The sequence below is a fragment of the Geotrypetes seraphini genome, chromosome 4 (genome assembly GCF_902459505.1).
Source record: "Geotrypetes seraphini chromosome 4, aGeoSer1.1, whole genome shotgun sequence".
In the NCBI taxonomy this organism is placed as follows: Eukaryota; Metazoa; Chordata; class Amphibia; order Gymnophiona; family Dermophiidae; genus Geotrypetes; species Geotrypetes seraphini.
The window spans coordinates 5,485,750-5,505,833 of record NC_047087.1 but is presented as its reverse complement, the minus strand read 5'-3'; the positions used below and the strand labels follow the sequence as shown (position 1 = coordinate 5,505,833).

Sequence of the window (20,084 nt, the reverse complement as noted above, 5' to 3'; positions counted from 1 at the left end):
CTTTTTCTTTCTCTTTCCTACATCTCTTTTTTTCCTGACTTACTGACCTGAGTACACCTTTTAGGCTTGTTTCATGGAATGTTGGGGGCATTACCTCGCCGGTTAAGAGATCCAAAATCTTGACTGCCTTACAGCGTTATCACTCAGATATTGCTTGTTTGCAGGAAACTAGGCTGACGGATGCGGAACATCTTAAGTTGGCCCGTTCCTGGGTGGGGGAGGTTCATTTTGCCTCCTCTTCGGGTCGTCGTTGCGGTGTTGATTCGTAAATCCTCTCCCCTTGGAGTGCAGCTTCTTGACAAAGATGTTGATGGTAGATACTTGCTTTTGCGTTTGACCTTGGGAGATCGCTCCTACCTCTTACTGGTAGTTTATGGCCCTAACTCGTCGGAATCTGACTTTCTACAACGGTTGACCTGTCTCTGTTCCCGTTTTTCTGGAGATCCACTTCTTATAGTGGGAGACTTTAATTTGGTTCTAGATCCTACTTTGGACAAGTCTGGCTCCCCCCCCCCCACCCCCTCGCATCTTTGGGAGCTAAGGGTCGTCTTCTCTCTGATTTTTGTGATACTTTTTCGGTGATTGATCCTTGGCGCCTTTTTCATCCTGAAGCTAATGATTATACTCACCTTTCTCGGGCCCATACTACCTGGTCATGGATAGATTATATTTTTCTTTCTTCTACTTTATTTTCTTTGGTTCATTCCACCGAGATTGGTCCCTTGAATATTTCTGATCACGCTCCTATTTGGGTGGATGTTCACCTAGACGTTACGTATTCCAGGGCGCCTCATTGGCGCTTCCCGTCCTACCTCGCTCATGATAAAGAATTTCAAACTTTTTTGTTGGCGCAGTGGGAGGACTACATTACTAATAATGCTCCCCATCTGGATGATCCTGTTTTATTTTGGGAAGCCGCCAAGACTGTACTTCGAGGACATATTATATCCTTTCTGAGCGCCCGCAATAAACGTATTCACGGTGGTATCATAGCCCTGGAACGGGTTGCTAAGCGGTCTTTTCAATCTCGCCCATCCATGCAGACTAGAGAACGTTATCTGTCAACTCAGGCAGCTCTCAATTCACTGCTTCATTCTCGATCTCAAAAATGGGCGGCTTACTATAAACATCGCTTCCAGCGCTTTGGAAATAAGTCTGGGCACCTTATGGCGCGTTTGGTGCAGGCTACAACCTGCAAGAAACCGATTTTGTCTCTTCGGGCTCCAGGTGGGGGTACGGTGTCTAGTCAGGCGAATGTCTCTGCTGTTCTTTTTGATTTTTTCCGTCAATTGTATGATGTGCCCGTTACCGTCTCTCCAGATTAGTTGACTGACTACCTTTAATCCTCGGGCCTTCCGGTTTTGCCAGAGGCGGTCGCGTCATCCCTTAATAGACCGTTTCGTGCGGCGGAATTAGACACTGCGATTAAGGCTCTTCGCTCGGGTAGGGCCCCGGGTCCGGATGGCTTCTCGGGCGAATTTTATCGCCTCCTTTCTTCACATGTCTGTGGTCCCTTACTGGCTTATTTCAATGCCGCTATTGCTCAGGGTTCGTTTCCGCATTACGCTAACGAGGCTCTTATTACCTTGTTACTGAAGCCTGATAAGGCGACCGATGACCCGGGCTCATATCGTCCTATCTCTTTGATCAACGTGGACCTTAAGCTTCTTTCCTGCATGTTGGCTGTTCGCTTGGCTCTTCATCTTCCCAATCTTATCCACGAGGACCAGGTTGGGTTTGTCCGGGGCCGTCAATCGGTTTGTAATGTACGCAAGGTTCTCTTTGCTATCGCCCATTGTAGTTCCCATAGTATTCCGGCTTTATTTGTCAGTCTGGATGCGACCAAAGCTTTTGATAGTGTCGTCTGGCCTTTTTGTTTTGTTCTCTAGAACATATAGGTTTGGGTGGCTTTTATCTTGATGCAATTCGATCACTTTATTGTAACCCAAGGGCTTCCCTTTTGATTAATGGAACCCGGACTGATTCTTTTCCTATTTTTCGGGGTACTAGGCAGGGCTGCCCCCTTTCCCCCTTACTTTTTCTGATTGCTTTGGAATCGTTGCTTTGTACTCTTAGGGGATTTGCTGTGGTTCAGGGCCTTCGAGTTGGGGGGATCGAGTTGAAGACTCTTGCTTTTGCCGATGATTTGTTCTTAATCCTCACTCGACCTGAGGTTTCTCTGCCTACTGCGTTAGATCTTCTTTCTGAGTTTGGTCTTTCGCTTAATTTGGATAAGTCCTTTGCTTTGCCTTCTTCCCCCGACCTCCGCCGCTCTTGGAGGGGGGTGTTCCCCCTTCGATGGGCTGATTCTTCTTTGAAATATTTGGGAGTGCTCCTTCCTTCGGATTTGTCCACTTTATATCGACTGAACGTGGAGCCTTTGTTTCAGGCTCTTCAGAATAAGTTGCAACTTTGGGGAAATCTACCCTTTTCGCTTTTGGGCCGTGTGTATTTGTACAATATGCTTATTGTTCCGTGTTGGCTCTATGTTTTCCAGGTTCTTCCTTTGTTCCTGACTTCTCGGGATGAACGCCGATTAGAACATTTAGTCCAACGATTTCTTTGGCGAGGGAAGAGGCCCCGTCTCCCTTACAAACGGGCAGCGGCTCCATGGTACAAGGGCGGATTGGGTTTATTGAACCTTCGCTATCTAACCATTGGTTGTGGCATGTGCCACATCAATGATTTTTTCAGAGGGACTTCTATCTTCACTGCTACCCAATTGGAACTTCATTGTTTTCGCTTTACTCATTTTAGTGCTTATCTCCACTTGCTTCCCTCTCCTGAGCCTGAGTCTCTCTCCACGAAGGTGCTACATCGTCCTTTGCAGAAGGTTTGGCGCTGGGTCTGTAAGTTCCACTCTCTCTCTGCTTCAGTCACTCCTTTTCTGCCTATACGTTTCAATCCCTCCTTTTTACCAGGGATTGATGGGTTGAGTTTTGCTCGGTGGGAAACAAGGGGCATTCATTACGTGTTTCACCTGGTTGATGATGATGGTAAAATTAAATCCTTCGCCAGAATGAGCGATGAATTTGGTCTCCCGCCCACTGATTACTTTGCTTATATGCAAGTTCATCATTACCTTTCTTCTTTGCCCTTTAGATTTTTGCAGGCCTCTTGCCATGAGTTACTATCCACGGCATTTACCATTGGTTCCCAACTTTCTGTTCCCCTTAAATTCCATCATCACCATTTGAAAGATGAGTCCCCCATGTTTGATTTCACCGCCTCACGGGAAGCTTGGGCCCGTGACCTTGCAATTGATTTGCCTGATGATGTGCTTCTCCAGGCAGTCTGTAGGTTACCTGCCTTTAGAAAATATACTACCTTTTGGGAGCAACACTATAAGTTGATTTTTCGCTTGTACATCTCTCCCAGGAGGGCGTATCTCTCAGGCTTTCGTGAAACTGCTGCCTGCCTCCGCTGCCAGGTTTCTGATGCAGGCCTGGGTCACATGTTCTGGACTTGTTCTCACATCCAGGCTTTTTGGCATGCTGTCTTTACATTTGTGGAGCCTATTTGGAACATTTCGATTCAACGCTCGCCTTTACTATTGTTTGGAGCTTTCCCTCATTATTGCCCTCGCCCGAGGGGGGCTGCTGCCTTTCTTAAGTGGACTGTCCTTGTTGCCTTGAAGTGTATTTTGTTGAAATGGCTCGAGGGGGAAGCGCCAGACTACTCCCTTTGGCGTTGCCGGATGATTACTCTCTTGATGTGGGAGCGGCAAGATGTGCAAGACTTTTCCTCTCTCCCAGGCCGTACTTTCCAATGTGTCTGGGAACCTTTTTGGACTACTTTGACTCCAGTGGCTCGCAGCCGTCTGCTTAATAATTGACTCTTTGTCTTGTTTCATGTATCTGGTATGCCTGTTCCCTTAGATTCTTACCTGTTTGCTATTGTAATACTTTGAAGGAGGACCTACCAAGGGGGGGGGGGGTTAGGGAGGTTGGGGACGGGGGTTGGGTGGGGTGGTTTAGTTGGAGGGTGGGGTTATTGGAATGTTTATACTAAAATGTGAGCATATCTGCTGTTTACTCTGTATCCATGGTTGCTGTTTATCTTGAGCTCAATAAAATATATTTGAATATAAACCCTCATATCAGGTAAGCCTAACCCCCCCCTCTACCAATTCCCCAGCAACTGAGACACCTGCAATTTCGGTTTCTTGGCCGCCCAACAAAAACGAGAAATGCCTTTATAAAAAATGCGTAAATCTTTCTTCAGCAAACAAAGCGGCAGGGTCTGCACCACATACAGCCATTTGGGAAAAATAAACATCCAAAACATGCAAATGCGTCCCATCAAAGAAAGGGGCAAGGCACTCCAGGTGTCTAGCAAAAGCTCTGTCTGTCGCTGAAGCTTATCCACATTAAGACAATACAAACGGGGAACCTGCATAGTCATCAAAGTCCCCAAGTACACAAAATGTCCCTGCGCCCAAGTCAGCGGGAACCCATTCCCCCATTGGGCCTGAACCGCCGCGGAGGACACTAACGCCTCCAATTTATCCAAATTTAAGCAGAACTCAGCAAAGTCACCATATTCTTTGATCAAATCCAACAAAGCCACCAAGGAGGGCAATGGAGCCGTTAAGTGAACTAAGATATCCGCAAAGGCCGATAATTTAAAGGATGAAGCACCAATGTCAATCCCCCGTATAGACGGCATCGCATGGATATCCCGAAAGAGGGGATCCAAGGTGAGCACGAACAACAATGGAGATAAGGGGCAACCCTGTTTCGTCCCCCTAGCAATTGGAAACCGGGCCGTTTCGAAATCTTTCAACACTATTCTAGCCTGTGGAAGAGCATACAATGCTCGCACTGCCGACACAAAAAAAACATCAAAACCATAGGCTGCCAATGTATCATAAAGAAAATCCCACCTCACCCTATCAAACGCCTTCTCGGCATCAAAGCTAACCAGCACAGAGGGGAAATTGCACGCCGCCCGCTTTTCCAAGGACAGCAACAATTTGAGTACATTTTTAGCTATGGTTCGACCCTACACAAATCCCACCTGTGCATCGTGGATAAGGGAGGGAAGCACAACAGCCAGCCGCTTTGCCATAATTTTTGCTAACAGTTTTACCTCCACATTCAATAAAGAAATAGGACGGTAGGAGCCGGCCAGTTCAGGGTCTTTATGCGGTTTAGGTAACAGCAATATGCGTGCCGTATTCATGCCCTCGGGTAAAGTCTCTGCTCCAACCATAACATTAAACATCCGAGCGAGGGTCTGGACAATCTCCTCACCCAAAAGCTTATAAAATTCGAAACCCATGCTATCCTCACCTGGAGCCTTCAGCAGAGGACTGTTCCCTATTGCCCAATACACTTCCTCAGGTGTTATGGGAGCGTTCAGATGCTCCTTGTCCGAATCGGAGATACGGGGCAACGTTATCCCATCCAAATAGGGGCCCGCCGCCATTCCGTCCTCTGACGAGGGGGCATAGAGGTTCTTAAAATAGCGAAAAAATACGTCACCAATCTCCGGGTCAGTGGTAACTCTCGCCCCCTGCTCGTTCCTCAGGGCCTGAATCCTTCGGGGGCCTGTTCTGGTAGAAACCAAGCGGGCCAGTAATTTCCCCCCCTTATTCCCATATTTATAAAGCTGGAATTTATAATAAGCGAGGGATTTGTGTGCCTGCTGATGGAGTAAGGTATTGAGAGCCACCTGATACTCCATCAATTCCTGTTTGTGCATAGGGTCACCAGTCTGGCCATATCTCCTCCAGGCCTTAGCTACGTCCTTCTCCAAGCACAAAATTTCTCTATCGCGGGCTTTGCTCACATGACTACTGTAACTCAGGGTATCCCCCCTCAACACCGCCTTCACCGCTTCCCAGAATAAAACGGGGTCCCCTTCCACATGAGCATTATGACGTTTGTATTCATTCCATGTACCCAGCAACCGTTCCCTATAGTTCTGATCCCTATACAACGCAAGTGAAAAAACCCAACGCCACTTCCCCTGAGGCCCCCCTCCTACTTGCCACGACACCTGAACCCAGGCATGATCAGAAATTGTATAGGGACCGATCTCCGCCCTCTCCAGCTTCCGAAACACCGGTTCCGTCACCCAAATATAATCTATGCGTGACTGTGTACCATGCGCCCGTGACATATGGGTGTAATCCCTCTCGGTGCCATGCAGTACCCTCCATAGATTGATCAAATCCAGATTATCGCTACATTTTTGGAGCTCCCTCTTCCCAGCGCTACGCAGAGTACCCCCTGGCCTCGTGCAATCCAAACTAGAATCGCGTACAGCGTTGAAATCGCCCCCTACAACCAGGGATTCCTGGGTGAAGGGCAGCAACAAACATATCAGATGAGCATAAAATGGCAGGTCACTCTCATTAGGAGCATAGACACAGCAAAATACCATGTCCTGCTGCACGATCACCCCTCGACAGAGCACATATCTACCCTCCCCATCCCGAGCCAAAATTTGTAGATTATCAAGTAAGCCCTTGCGGAACAAAATTGCCACTCCCCTACTTTTCCTGTTTGCAGAAGCCGCTACACACTCCCCCACCCATCATTGCTTCAATTTGGCATGTTGAAGATCAGACAAATGGGTCTCCTGAAGAAAGGCCACATCCACCCTATGACGCTGTAAATGATGTAAAATTTTTGAGCGTTTAATGGGGGAATTTATGGGGTCCTTATGGGGTTCTGATTTAGAGTAATAACTGGAGTTTGGTGTTTGTGTCCTTATGGGGTTCTGATTTAGAGTAATAACTGGAGTTTAAGGTGTTTGTGTCCTTATGGGGTTCTGATTTAGAGTAATAACTGGAGTTTAAGGTGTTTGTGTCCTTATGGGGTTCTGATTTAGAGTAATAACTGGAATGGTGTTTGTGTCCTTATGGAGTTCTGATTTAGAGTAATAACTGGAATTTATCCCCACCACATTCCAGGTTACAAAATTAACCAGGATCTGCTGTCACTAACCACTCCACATACTTCACCTGTAACACCCTTGGGACCCGGCCACCCCAGCCCCTGACCAGGCCCCACCAGAGCATCAGCTGACCATCAAGCACCAAATCTAGATTGAGAATACCAGCTCCACCCCTCCCCCCATCCCTGACCCGAAAACTACATCTCGAGACCATCCAAACAGATCTCGAGATCCCCCAAGGAAGAAGCAACTCCACCACCCCAGCCACCCCAAGGCACACCCCCATCACCCCAAAAATTACCAAATATTCGCAGTACAAGCCGCCCAGGTCCCAACCACCAACAAGCCACAGCTACGACCTCCATCCCCCATACAGTACATAACCACAGCACAACCCCCAGAAGAGATCTCCCCAGCCAGACTGTAACCAACAACCCATGCCCACCAAGCAGGCCCCATACTGGCAACTACCCACCAATCCACTTTGGCCCCCCATCCCGAATCCCCTCCACACACAAAAACCTAGACCAACCACCAACCCTCCCAAAAACACAATCAGCTGCCACCCCCTCCCCCCCCCACATGAAAGACCCCGCAGCCTTCAAACAGCAAAAGCCATCTGGGCCAACAGGCAAGTTCAAAAATGTCAACAACCCTCTCAGGTTGGTGGACCCGGCTGCTCATTGCTTCCTGCACTCCGCGCCGTCGCTCCTCTGGTCCGTCGCTGCCATCCGGAAGGACCAGCTCTCTCCTCCCCTCGCTCTCCAACAGGTCCCCTCTCTGGAAGGTTAGGTGCACCAAGTTCGTGCAACACCGACCAAGCCTCCGCCACAGTACGAACCCATCGTGTCGCGCTCCCCACCGTCAGTGCTATGGCGAAAGGGTAAAGCCACCAATATCTTGAGACCCTCCCTGCATATCCTTTAGCTTCCGCAGGGTGATTGACGCCACATCCTGATAAATGTCCACTCGCATATTGTGCCATTTGTAATCCCGCTGCTTTCGCGCTGCATGGAATATGGCCTCCTTCACCCGGTAGCTGCCCAGGCACAGAACAATGTCACGGGGCAAGTTGGAGTTAGGACGCCCCAAAGCCCAATGCGCTCGTTCTATTTCTATTTCCGGCACCCGCCCCTCGCCTGCCAGTGCACTAGTAAGGAGGTTGGTGCAAATGTCCAGGGCTGTCTGGCGGGCATCCGATAGGCATCTTCCTCTGGCACTCCCCGGATCTGGAGATTACAACGCTGGGATCTGTTCTCAAGATCTTCCAACTTGTCCCACAGCGCCAACTCCTCCGCATGGACTCCCGCCACTGCCTGCTGCACTTCAATGATGTCCTCAGTCACGGTATTTACATGTGCTTCCACAGCATCCTGCCGCTTCACCAGCTCTCCCAGTTCATGTTTTAAATCTGTAACCGCTTTGGTGACATCATGGCGTAGGGACTGCATTTCGTTACGAATGTCCAATAACAAGTCTTTCAGGGAGTCCGGCGCCTCCTTGGATCCCGCTGCTCACCACCGCCTGGCTGTTCCTGTAGGTCTGCGCTGCCTCCCCGTGTGGCCTCCGACATCGCCTGTTTAACCGTCGGGGTCGGGCTCACTCCTACTGCTTTCGGGGCTCCTTGCTTCTTTCCCGCAAACCCGTAGCTGTCCAATTTTCTCCTCGTGGACATCCTACTCAGGTATCAGCCAGTTGCGACAGGGTGGGGGTCACTGTCGGCGCTATCGGGACGTTGGCAAATGGCTCCTCAATGCCGCTAGGTCTCCTGACCTACGCTCTCTCAGACACTCTGCACACCACCACCCCATTCCAGCGATCTCCGCGAGTAGGGAAAGCCAGCAAAATCCCCACTCAAGCGACAAAAGTGTTCAGAGCCTGGGCCATAACCCAGGGAGCTGCTGCAGAGGTTAGGTGAGCTCACCAGAGTCAGGGAGATGTGGAAATGCTGGGAACAAGGTGCTGTGCAATCCTGCCAGGAAATGGTGAGAAAAGAGCCCGCCGAGACAGCCAAGCACTGGCCATCCCCACTCACCGGCCAATAGTGCACCCGATCCGCGCCAGCAGTCAGAAGAACAGCGGGAAGCCACTCAGGCCGGCTGCCAGCAGGTAGCTCTCCCACCCGGGCTCAGGCCAGTGATCAGTACTGTCCAGGGCGACCGAGACATGCAGGGAAGAAGCCAATCCCACCCTCGCTCTTCAGCGTGTATCGCAGCGCCGAGCACCGACAGGGGACTGCGATCCCGGGAGCCACCGACCGACCACGTGGATGGTGGGCCGACTGCCCACGTCCAGATACCGGCTAGACCGGTACAAGAAATGCTTCCGCATTCGGCTGTCCGGGAGCAGGGAGGGTTTAGCCCTCAGACACCCCAATGGAGGGACCCAACGCCATCGCGGGTGAGAGGGGCACCGGGGTTTCTGGCCGCCGAAGACGGAGTCTCTGCACTAGGCTTCCATCTTGGTCGGTGACGTCACTTCCTCTCTTTCTCCCCCTGGTTTTTAATAAATTTTTAATATTGTAAAGATGTAAACCACTTTGATATGTAAAAGTGGTATGTCAAGTTGGAATAAACTTGATAAGTTGTACATTTCATTTCTCCATAAGGTAGTGAGGCTTGGAGATCTGGAGTAACAAAACAGATTGTAACAAAACAGATTTTTGACTGTTAGGCAAACCTTCCTGATCAAATGCACTTGTCATTCATATCCAGGAGATCCACCCGTGGAGCTTGTGGGAATGACTTCCTTAGTAGCTTCTGTAGAAGTAGCCATAATTCATTCCAATATTCTTATTTAAAGGTTTTCAAATAATGCACCCAAGTAAATCAACTTGTACAGAAAGCTGAAATACAGAAATAGAGAGAAGAAAAAGGAACAATACTTTTCTCCTCTGTATAAAGCGAACATCACTTGGCTCTAGCAAGCCCACCATAATGAGGGGTCCAGCATTATCAAAGGAGGCAACAGGAAAATAAATGACCATATGTAGAGAGAACATTACAGGGAGCAGACTATTAAACATAACGCCATTACTTGTCCCATTCATAGGGCTTGTCCCAGAAATCCTCTCAGTATCCAAAAATATACAGATGTGAAGATTCCCAGGAAATATATATATATTTTTTATTTATTTTAAAAATTTCTAATCTGCCGCCTATCAACTAGGTGGATTACAAGTTCACATATATAATATACAATGACATACTTAAAATGTATTGAACCTGTTTTCACAGGTTTAGTGACGATCGTTACAAACCAGCCCATCGCGTGTTTTTCCCCTCGATCACCCATTCTCCAATCAGGCCATGCAAATTTGTAAAACCCCATGCAAAATAGCCAAGCGAATGATTCACTAACATTTGCTTGGCTATTTTGCATCGGGTTCTATGATCCTAAAACCCGACTGCTTGTAGACTTGTTGCCAATCAGGGACTTAGGAAGACCTGAGCCAATCAGGGACTTAGGGAGGAGCCTAAGGAAGTCCCTGATTGGCCAATCAGGGACTTCCTTAGACTTCTCCCTAAGAAAGTCCCTGATTGGCTCAGGCGCCTCAGGCCCCTCCCAAAAGAGGAGCCCAAAGCACCTGAGTCAATCAGGGCCTAAGGCCTGCATTGCGCAGGAGGAGGCCGAAGGAGCAGGAGGGTCTGACTGGTCACCCCTCCTTCTCCCGACTTAAAGGTACGGGGGGGTCATCCCTCCTGCTGTTTTTTTTTTCTTTGGGGAGCAGGCAGGCGCCTTCGGCGGCAGGAGGGAAGTGGGCATCCCTCCTGCCTTTTTCTCTGGGGTGGAGGGCCTTCATGGTAGGAGAGAGTGGGCATCCCTCCTGCCATCTTTTTGGGGTTTGGGTGGGTCACCATGCAATTGTCATTGGGGAGGGCCGGCTGCTTCTCCTGTCACTACTGTTAGGGCTGTGCACAGACTCAATTGCTCACTGAGCGATTGAGTCAGTGAGTTTGCTTGCAAATGATTTACACTTCCGTGCAAATCATTTGCATGCAAACTTGATAGTAAATCAATCGCTGTTTGAAAATCGGCCAGAGAATCGGCCAACAAGTCGCTATCTTTAGTGAATCTGGGCCTATAACCCCAAGTTCCCTCTTCCCCCCCCATCCCCAGCTTCTCACCTCCCAGCACATATGCCTGTCTTGAGTTGCCTGTGTATGTTGAACTAGTTTTGTATTCAGTTAAACAGAATAGTGATGAGTTGGGTCACTTTGAAATGGAGATGAATCTGAGGGTGGTAGCAATTCTTAGTGAACAGACATATGTCTGCTGGTAACTGTCGACTAGATTGATAGTCTTTAGGGAGGAAGCATGCTTGTCAGTCCGCAAGACTGAAGGGGTCCGACACTTTTGACGTTCTTGCATCAGTTCTTGAAGATATTCAAACAGAGTTTGCCATCAAATGAAAAATTGTTAGAACAGCAGCAGGCTCCTCCAACTTTGTGAAAGCCTTCTCTGTAATTGATCAGCATGATGATGATGAAGATGTAAGTGATGAATTAGACCACATTGCTTCTAGGCCAATCAGAGTCTTAGGCCCCTCCCCAGTGCATCCCAGCATACCTAAGGCCCCTCCCATAGAAATGGCTTAAGGTATTCAGGCCAGTCAGGACCTTGGACCCCTCTACAGTGCATCCCAGGATGCTCTAGGAAGGGGAAGGCCCGCCATTTCGAAGAGGCAGACTTGCTGGCAAGAGAGAGTGGGCATCCCTCTTGCTGGCTTCTACAATGAGGCACGGGAGAGGGCCTGGGGGGGTTGCTTGAATGGGGAGGGGTTCTGAGCTGACCCCCCCCCCCCAGACCATTAAGGCTGTCTTTTGGGATCTTGATGGTGGGAGGGGGGATCTTCATGTAGGGTGGGGGTGTCGGGGGAAGCGTGGGGGTGTGCCAGGGAGAGAGTTGGCGGGGGGATTGTGTGGGGGGGGTCCAGGTGGTCCAGATGCACATCAGAGTTGCTGAGGCAGGAGGGAGTGGGCATCCCTCCTCTCTTTGGGTGCATTGCTGTCGCAAGGGCAACCATCAATATTGGGGATTCAGGGACCCATGGTTGTTGTCGGTGACGGGGGGACGAGTGATGGCTGTGGTCAGGAGGGGGTGGCAAAACTTTTGTTTTTTTTTAATGGGGACAGATATTGTGCACGGGTCACATGCACATCTGTGTCCATTTAAAAAAAAAGGTTTGCTACCCTGAACAGCTGAGCAGCAGGAGGCTGCTTTGGGGCTTCTCCTACCTCTCAGCTATTCAGGCTTTCTTTGCCGGCTCTGTGCATGTGTGAGAGTCACTCTCACAGCGATTCATCGGTGGTATCGAACAGGGATCGACGAGCCTTCACTCAAATCATTTGCATGCAAACTTGTTTGAGCATCGGTTGCTCTTTTTGGAATCGACCAAAAATTGGACCACAGCGGACTCATGTGGTCTTATTGACCCTGTTTAATGCATCTAGGCCTAAGTCTTCTTGTTTGCTTAGTGGTTCTTTTAGGACCTCTTTAACTCTTTTCAGTAACCTGTGGCTTTCTATCACAACTGTAGTTCCTTTCCAGTGTGTGCATCTTCTGTTATTGAATTGTACACTGCTGCGATAACTTGCTCTTAGCAGTGGTATATCAAATAAAGTTGAACTTGAACTCAAATATGAGAAGAAGAAAAAGCTGTAAAACTTAGTCATATAATCTTTGTAACTAATACATACTACAGTATATAGTTTATTAAAAATACAATCTACCACCAAGCCATCATGGATTCAGGCAGTATACAATACAAAAGACATAAATCATTCCAAGAGAAGAAAGATGGGGGAGGGTCACATTTGATTACACATCCTCAAGCACACTAGTAAATCCTCTCTCCCTCCCTACAAATGCCAAGGTAAAAAAAAAAAAAAGAGTCTTAAGACTTGCATCGTAACCATATTATATAAGTATCTAGACGTTGACCAGTTTTGCAGTGTAGAAGAGACTGAGAGGGGACATAATTGAAACTTTCAAAATACTGAAGGGAATAGACTTAGTAGATAAAGACAGGTTGTTCACCCTCTCCAAGGTAGAGAAAACGAGCGGGCACTCTCTAAAGTTAAAAGGGGATAGATTCCGTACAAACGTAAGGAAGTTCTTCTTCATCCAGAGAGTGGTGGAAAACTGGAACGCTCTTCCAGAGGCTGTTATAGGGAAAACACCCTCCAGGGATTCAAGACAAAGTTAGACGAGTTCCCGCTGAACTGGAACGTACGCAGGTAAGGCTGGTCTCGGTTGGGGCATTGGTCTTTGACCTAGGGGCTGCCGCAGGAGCGGACTGCTGGGCACGATGGACCACTGGTCTGACCCAGCAGCGGCAATTCTTATGTTCTTCTGTTCAATAACTGTGAAGTTTGTTCTTAGAGTTTTTGCACCATGAAAGTAAGATATCAACATATGCTGATGGGTCACTATTCTTGGGAAATAGGATTCTTTCCAAATGTGCAATTCAAAATTAATGTCTTTGTTACTGCTTCAATGTCTCCTGTCATCTTCCGTCCCTGCATGCATCACCAGGCAGTGCATATGGTGTTTAAGGTAGCCACCTGCCTGAGTCACTTTCTGTGTTGGAAGGCTCTTTTATTGCTCTGTGGTAGTTCACCCTCTTTGGAAGGGAACTGGGAAAAGAGTACAATCGGGGTGTGCTGGTTCTTTTCTCTGCCAGCCACTCCGGATCCTCTGAATGGCCCAGTTCCCATGATAGAGTTTGGCCATCTCGGTGGTTCAGCAGATCAAGTTGTTTTCACTGAAAATATTTTTCTTTTGTTAGGAGCCCTCCAATGGTGGATCACCAAGCTTCTCAAGGTATGCCATGAAACATTGCTATCTGACACGTAACCATTCTGTCTAAAAGTCATGTTGGATGTTGAGAGATATGCCTTGAGGTTGATGGGCCTTCATAGCAAGGATAAGTGCCCTGTGTTCTGCTGGGACTCTGCATTACCAGGAGAGAGTATATCAGTGCCCCTAGTCTTATCTGATGACTGAGCATGTAGCTGCTGCAGAACCTTTGGGAAATGGTTTGTGTGCTTAGAAAAGGGACCTAACATTTGCCCACAGCAGGCATCTGATTGCATGACTAAAGGCTGCTGTTCTCAGCACAAATGGCAGGGATTAGGCAGCCAGCAACCCTTGTGTGCCGCTCTCAACAAGTGAGGCGTCAGAAGTAAAAAAAAAAAAAAGGTACGAGAGGAGGAGGAAGATGACCGGCGGGGAGGGGGGCGGAGGAGGAAGAGGGCCAGGGCCTGCCTGCTGCTTGCCACCTCCCTGGGGGTAGGAAGGGAGAGGCCAGGGCCTGCCTGCCCACCCTGATAAATTAAAAATAGGGTGGGAGGAGGGAGAGGCCAGGGCTTTCCTGCCCCCTGCCTGATGGGGGGGAGGGAGGCTTACCTACCTACCTACCCACCCGTTCTGTCCCCTGTCCCGACCTGCCAGCCAGCCACTAGGTCTGCCTGCCCTGTGCCCTGTCCCAGCCTACCACTAGACCACCAGAGGGGGAACAGGGTACAGGGCCTGGCAGGGAGAGGGTACAGGGTGCAGAGCTTGGCAAGGAGTGTGGGGTTTGGTGCAGAGCCTGGCAGGGAGAATTTGGTTCAGAATGTTTGGGGTTTTTTTCCTTTCTTTCCTCCTAAATTTAGGGTATGTCTTATGGTCAGGTGCGTCTAATGGAGCGAAAAATACGGTATTTTCTTGTTGGTGTCTAGTGTGATAAGAGAATGCTAATCTTAAAGTCTGTATAACAATTATGAATAGGATTCAGATATCGTAGGAAGCATTGGAACATATGAGATTTTTAAAAACTTGCATCAATGTTCTTCCATCGCCTTTGCTTTTTGCACTTTAAAAAGCTGTTAAACACATTGTATATAAAAGCCTTCTTATTGGCAGATTAAGGAGCAGGTTCTGTAGAGGATGCCGGTCTTGGCCTAAAAAGTGGCTGAGAATCGCACAGAATTGTGTCTGTAAAAATAGATGCCTTACCCCTCCGATTCTCTAACTGGTGACTGGTTACAGAATTGCGCCTGCTTGATCGAGGGATCCTTTGCCATCAGAAGGCATCAGAAGAACTAAATTTGATGGAGCAATGGATGACTGAATTCAAACTGAAACTTAATTCAGAAAAAAAAAAATTTTTGTAGCTTTGCCACACCCGCCTGACACCAAAACACCGCTATGCATCAATAACCTCTGTTATCCTATTCAATCTACTATGAAGGTATTGGGTATAACACTAGACCAATGCTTAACCATGAAGGACCAGGTAGACACTCTCTGGAAACTTCGATCCATTAGAGCATATTTTGATATGTCAGCATTTAGAATCCTGTTACAATCCCTCGTACTGAGTCAACTTGATTACTGTAACATCGCCTATTTAGCAATTTCCCAAAAGAATATGCGATGATTACAATGGGTGCAAAATGCAGCGGTCAAACTGATTTTCAGGCTGAAGAAGTTTGATCATGTGACACCTTACTACTGACAGCTGCATTGGCTGCTGATAGAGGCACGTGTAAAATTTAAGTTCGCTTGTTTCTGCTTTAAAGTACTATATGGTCTAGCCCCTAAATACATAATTGACCTTTTCTCCTTCTCAGCCAACAGACATAAGAGAAGTTCACATTTGAACTTTGTTTCCCCTCTAGTCAGAGGATGTAAACTCAAAAGACACCATCAACACCTTTTCTCTCATCAGGCAGCATTATTGGGGTAAAGATCTAAAACAATTGCTTACGCCCACTACTTATGGGGAATTCAGGAAACGCCTAAAAACATATCTGTTCCTGAAATATCTAGGGAGCTGACCCGTACAACTCTTTCTCCTCAATAAATGATCCCTTGAGCTGTTAATCACTAGCTTCCACCATGTTAAGTTCAATCTATTTGTACCATCTTTTAATCTTTGTAAACCGTATAGAATTTCACGGTCCTATGGTATATAAACTGTTGTTGTTATTATTATTATTATTATTATTATTATCAGCTGATTGTGGTAAGGGAATCCCTGATCAGCTGAGCCGGCAGGCCTCCCCGAAGCTATGGTTTCAGGGAGTCCTGCTGGCTCAGCTGATTGGGGAGAAAATACCCCTGGTTCGATCAACTGAGCCGGCTGTGGCAGGGGATCCCCCGACATGTACTGCAAAATTGGAAGGAAGGATGCCTACTCCCAACTGCCATCGACACCTCTTCGATGTGGCGAAAAGTGGCATGAGGGATACTCATTCCTCTTGCCACTGACCCCTCCCTCCCATCGTGGCAGGAAGGATGCCCACTCCCTCCTACCGACATTCCCATCTCCTGTTGAAGACTGACAGGAAGGGTGCCAACTCCCTCCTGCTGCCCCCCAAACCCCTGACACCCTGCAATCTTAAATAAAATTCCCGACACCCCCATACCTCAAGACTTTCCCTGCACCCCACCCCCCCATACCTTTGTAGAAGAAAGTCCAGCTGCAGGGATGCTTACTCCCTCCGGCCAGCAGGCCCGCCTCTTCAAAATGGCAGGCTTTTCCCTTCCTGGTGCATCCTGGGAAGCTCTGGGGAGGGGCCTAAGGCCCCTCCCACAGGAGTAGCCTTATGTATCTGGTCAATCGGAGTCTTAGGCCACTCCCGGTACATCCCAGGATGTACTAGGAAGGAGGCCTAAAGCCCTGATTAGCCCAGGAGCCTACGACCCTTCTTATGGGTGGGGCCTTGCTTATCAGGGCCTTAGGCCCCTCCCCGGTGCATCCCAGGATGCTCCAGGAAGGGGATGGCCCGCCATTTTGAAGAGGCGGGCCTGCTGGCTGGAAGGAGTAAGCATTCCTCTGGCAGGACTTTCTTCTACAAAGATATCAGGGAGAGGGGAGGCCTGGAGGTTTGGGGGGGTGTTGGGAAGGGTGTTGAAGATTGCAGGGTGTCTGATGTCCAGGGATGTGTCTGGGTTCGGAGGGGTGGCGGCAGGAGGGAGTGGATATCCCACCTGCCAGTTGCGATGGGGGGGATCAGCAGCAGGAAGGAGTGGACATCCCTCCTGCTGATTTCACGGTACGTGTTGGGGGGTCCCCTGTTGCAGCCAGCTCAGTTGATCTCAGCAGGGGTATTCCCCCCTATCAGCACAACCAACAGGACTCCCGAAAGCCACAGATTCAGGGAGGCCTGCAAGCTCAGCTGATCAGGGATTCCCTTGCTGAGATCAGCTCAGCCGACCACATTTACTTTTAACTTTGGAAATGCAGGCCAGCATTTTTCTGGCCTACATTTCAGGCATCTGTCATGGTCTTAGGGAGAAGCCTAGGGCCACTTAAGCTCGCCTAAGGCCACTTACAGGAAACCCATACCTATGCCCAGTCTTGGGTGAACTTGAGTGTCTCTAAACGTTACCCTAGACCCTGTGACAAATTCCTACAGTATAGGTGTCCTGCCTCAGGGGGTCTTTTTTTAAAATATGCATCCCAATTGGTTGCTAGATGGCAGTAGGACGCCTACCGCCGCCTATTATCGTGATACTCGTATATAGAATCAGCCCCTAAGTGTCTCAAAACTGAAAGAATCTTTGCAAAAGATATGTTAAGCTCTAAAATGTTTTTGTTTTTCATTAACTCTGTATGTTCATATTGTACACCATTTATCATATTTTTCAGTCTATAAGACACACCTGACCATAAGACGCACCTACATGTAGAGGAGGAAAAACCAAGAATAAAAAAATTTGGTTCAGAATTTTTTTTTTCTTGGTTTTTCATCCTCTACACATAGGTGCATCTGGTGCTCTGAAGCCCGCAGCCCAAAGCAGGCTGTAGCCTCCCCCCCGGTACCTTTTTGTAACTGGTGGTGGTCCTGCATGGTCTCCTGCTGGACGGCTGCCTTTTTCATTGCAGAGCAGCGCACAACATAGGAGCGCGCCTTTGCGCTTCCTGCCCGGTCCCGCGCCACTCCGTGATTGGCTGAAGTCAGTTCTCAATTCGCAAGAACTGACCTCAGCCAATCATGGAGTGGCGTGGGACCAGGCAAGAAGCGAAAAGGTTGCACTCTTGCGTTGTGCACCGCTCTGCAACGAGAAAGGCAGCCCTCTAGCAGGAGAACGCACTAGACCACTGGGAGATGGGGGGAGGTGTATTCGCTCCATAGTTGTAATTGGGCTAGAAATATGAAAATAAATAAATAAATGTTCTTTATTGCTCTTTTCTAGCGCTCCCGATGATCAAATTGTAATTGAACAATTTGGAGCACTATGATTTTACAGGGGAGCAGCTCTAATGTATGCATAAAAGACCAAATGTCTGTCCTAAGTAGCTTCTTTTCTTCCCCCCTCTATTTCCTACTGCAGCTGGTTGATCCCTGCCATTGCTGTCCTCATCGTTGGCCTTATGTATCGCTATTATATTCTGGAAGGCAAATCCTCGTGAAGCTGTGCCCTGGACCTGGGTTTTGCTCCTTTCTTGGCAAAGCACAGAATTTCCTTCTGGAGCTCACAGCAAGCTGGTGGCAGTGAGACATTCAATCATTGCCCTCTTATCAATTCCATGTGCATTGATATACAGCATCTCTGATCCTGCTCCCTCAAACCATGTGGATTCTGGGACTGTGTTTGGAACAAATGATCGTATAATTAATTCTATTGGTATTTTCGTACTGTATAATTTTTTTCTCTTTTTAAATGTTGTATAGAGATGTGGTGACTTCACATTTTGGCATAAATCCGGTTTCTGTCTTTGTATTAGAATGCTGACAGGCAATATCAGGAATTTACTTAGTATAAAAATGCACTTGCCCATAACTGCTTTTGTTTTTGATTTTATTTTCTGAAATTCATTGGTTTTAAATAATTGTTGAAGTACAAAATGAAGGATTACACTTCACAGCACTGATCTGTCTGTACCTTCCATCTCATGCTTAGAGTACTAATCCCAGTGTCGTTCCCTTATGATCTTGGGCAAGTCACTTAACTCTTCATTGCCTGAGGTACAGATTTAGACTGTAAAACCTACTGTTCCTGAATGAAACTTGCCTTAGCCACTACTGAAAAATCTTGAGCTAAATCCAGTTCCCTCCCTTCCCTTCAGATGCTAAGCACCTTGGGCAAACAATGTCACTTACTGCCATGCAGGAAAATATGGCTTCTACACTTTGGATCACTGGGGTCAACTACTACTATTTATTATTTCTATAGCTCTGAAAGGCGTAAGCAGCGCTGTACATTTTAACATACAATAGACGGTCCCTGCTCAGAAGAGCTTACAATCTAATTTGGACAGGACATTTCAGGGTTGGGGAGATTATAGTGGGTCTAGGTATCTGACAGCAGTGAGTGGGAGTTAAGAGTTGAAAGCAGTTTAAAACAAGTGGGCTTTTAGTTTGGATTTGAATATTGCTAGGGATGGAACATGACGTATTGATTCAGGCAACATGTTCCAGGCATATGGTGCTGCAAGAAAGAGGGACGGAGTCTGGAGTTGGCAGTGGAAGAGAAGGGTATAGATAAGAGGGGCAAGCAGTTTTGGGTGTTCCAGTGATATCTGAGTGGGATTCAGGACCCTGAAAAGTCTGTGTAATTTGTAGTCTGGTCCTGAGGACTTTCTTTGCAATGGCTGAAGTTCAGAATGGAAGATGGTATCAAAATTGTCTGGTTTATATTTTGTTTATTTAACTGTATACGATTAAAACTGTGCATGTAAATTTTGAGCCGCTTTGGTCGAAAGCAGGTAAATAAATAAATTCCTAGTTTAGATATGTTCCAGTTGAGCCAAAATCTTGCTGCAGGAAGAAGCTTCCAGACCCCTCCTCCCCCCTCCATTCTAAATAGTGCTATATGGGGTTAGAGCAGTGGTCCATCAAGTTCAGTGTTCTGTCTGTTCCCACAACTCTGTTGACTGCCAGTTGAACAAGGATTTTCACTGCAATGCTATGTGAATGTTGGACTCCCACAAGTTCACCTCTGCTGCTTTTCACCAGGGGGAAGTAAGGCATATTAATTAGTGGCAGAGATGATCGTCCTCACTGGTGGCTGGTTTTAGCTTTTTATAGACCTTTTAGATGGACTGGTCTAAGCTGTTTGCATTGGATTCTTTGTTCTGCCAGCACTGTGTTCTAAATCCTTTGTACATGTCCAGGTTTGGATGAAGTGGTAAGCGTTCTCTTCAATTTAGTGAAGCTACCATAGCTAAATCATTGTTGTCC

General features: G+C 47.8%; 1 protein-coding gene across 2 annotated transcripts in view; it reads left to right on the top strand.

The window, feature by feature from the left end:
- LOC117359487 (cytochrome b5) overlaps positions 1-18,684 on the top strand; it is a 113,750-nt gene extending 95,066 nt beyond the window's left edge. For both annotated transcript variants that reach the window (XM_033942364.1, XM_033942363.1), the window contains exons 4-5: positions 13,697-13,731; positions 18,235-18,684. In XM_033942364.1, the coding sequence (XP_033798255.1) occupies positions 13,697-13,731; positions 18,235-18,313 (114 nt within the window). In that variant the 3' untranslated portion in view covers positions 18,314-18,684. The remainder of the gene's footprint in view (positions 1-13,696; positions 13,732-18,234) is intronic.
- Positions 18,685-20,084: the final 1,400 nt, after the last annotated feature.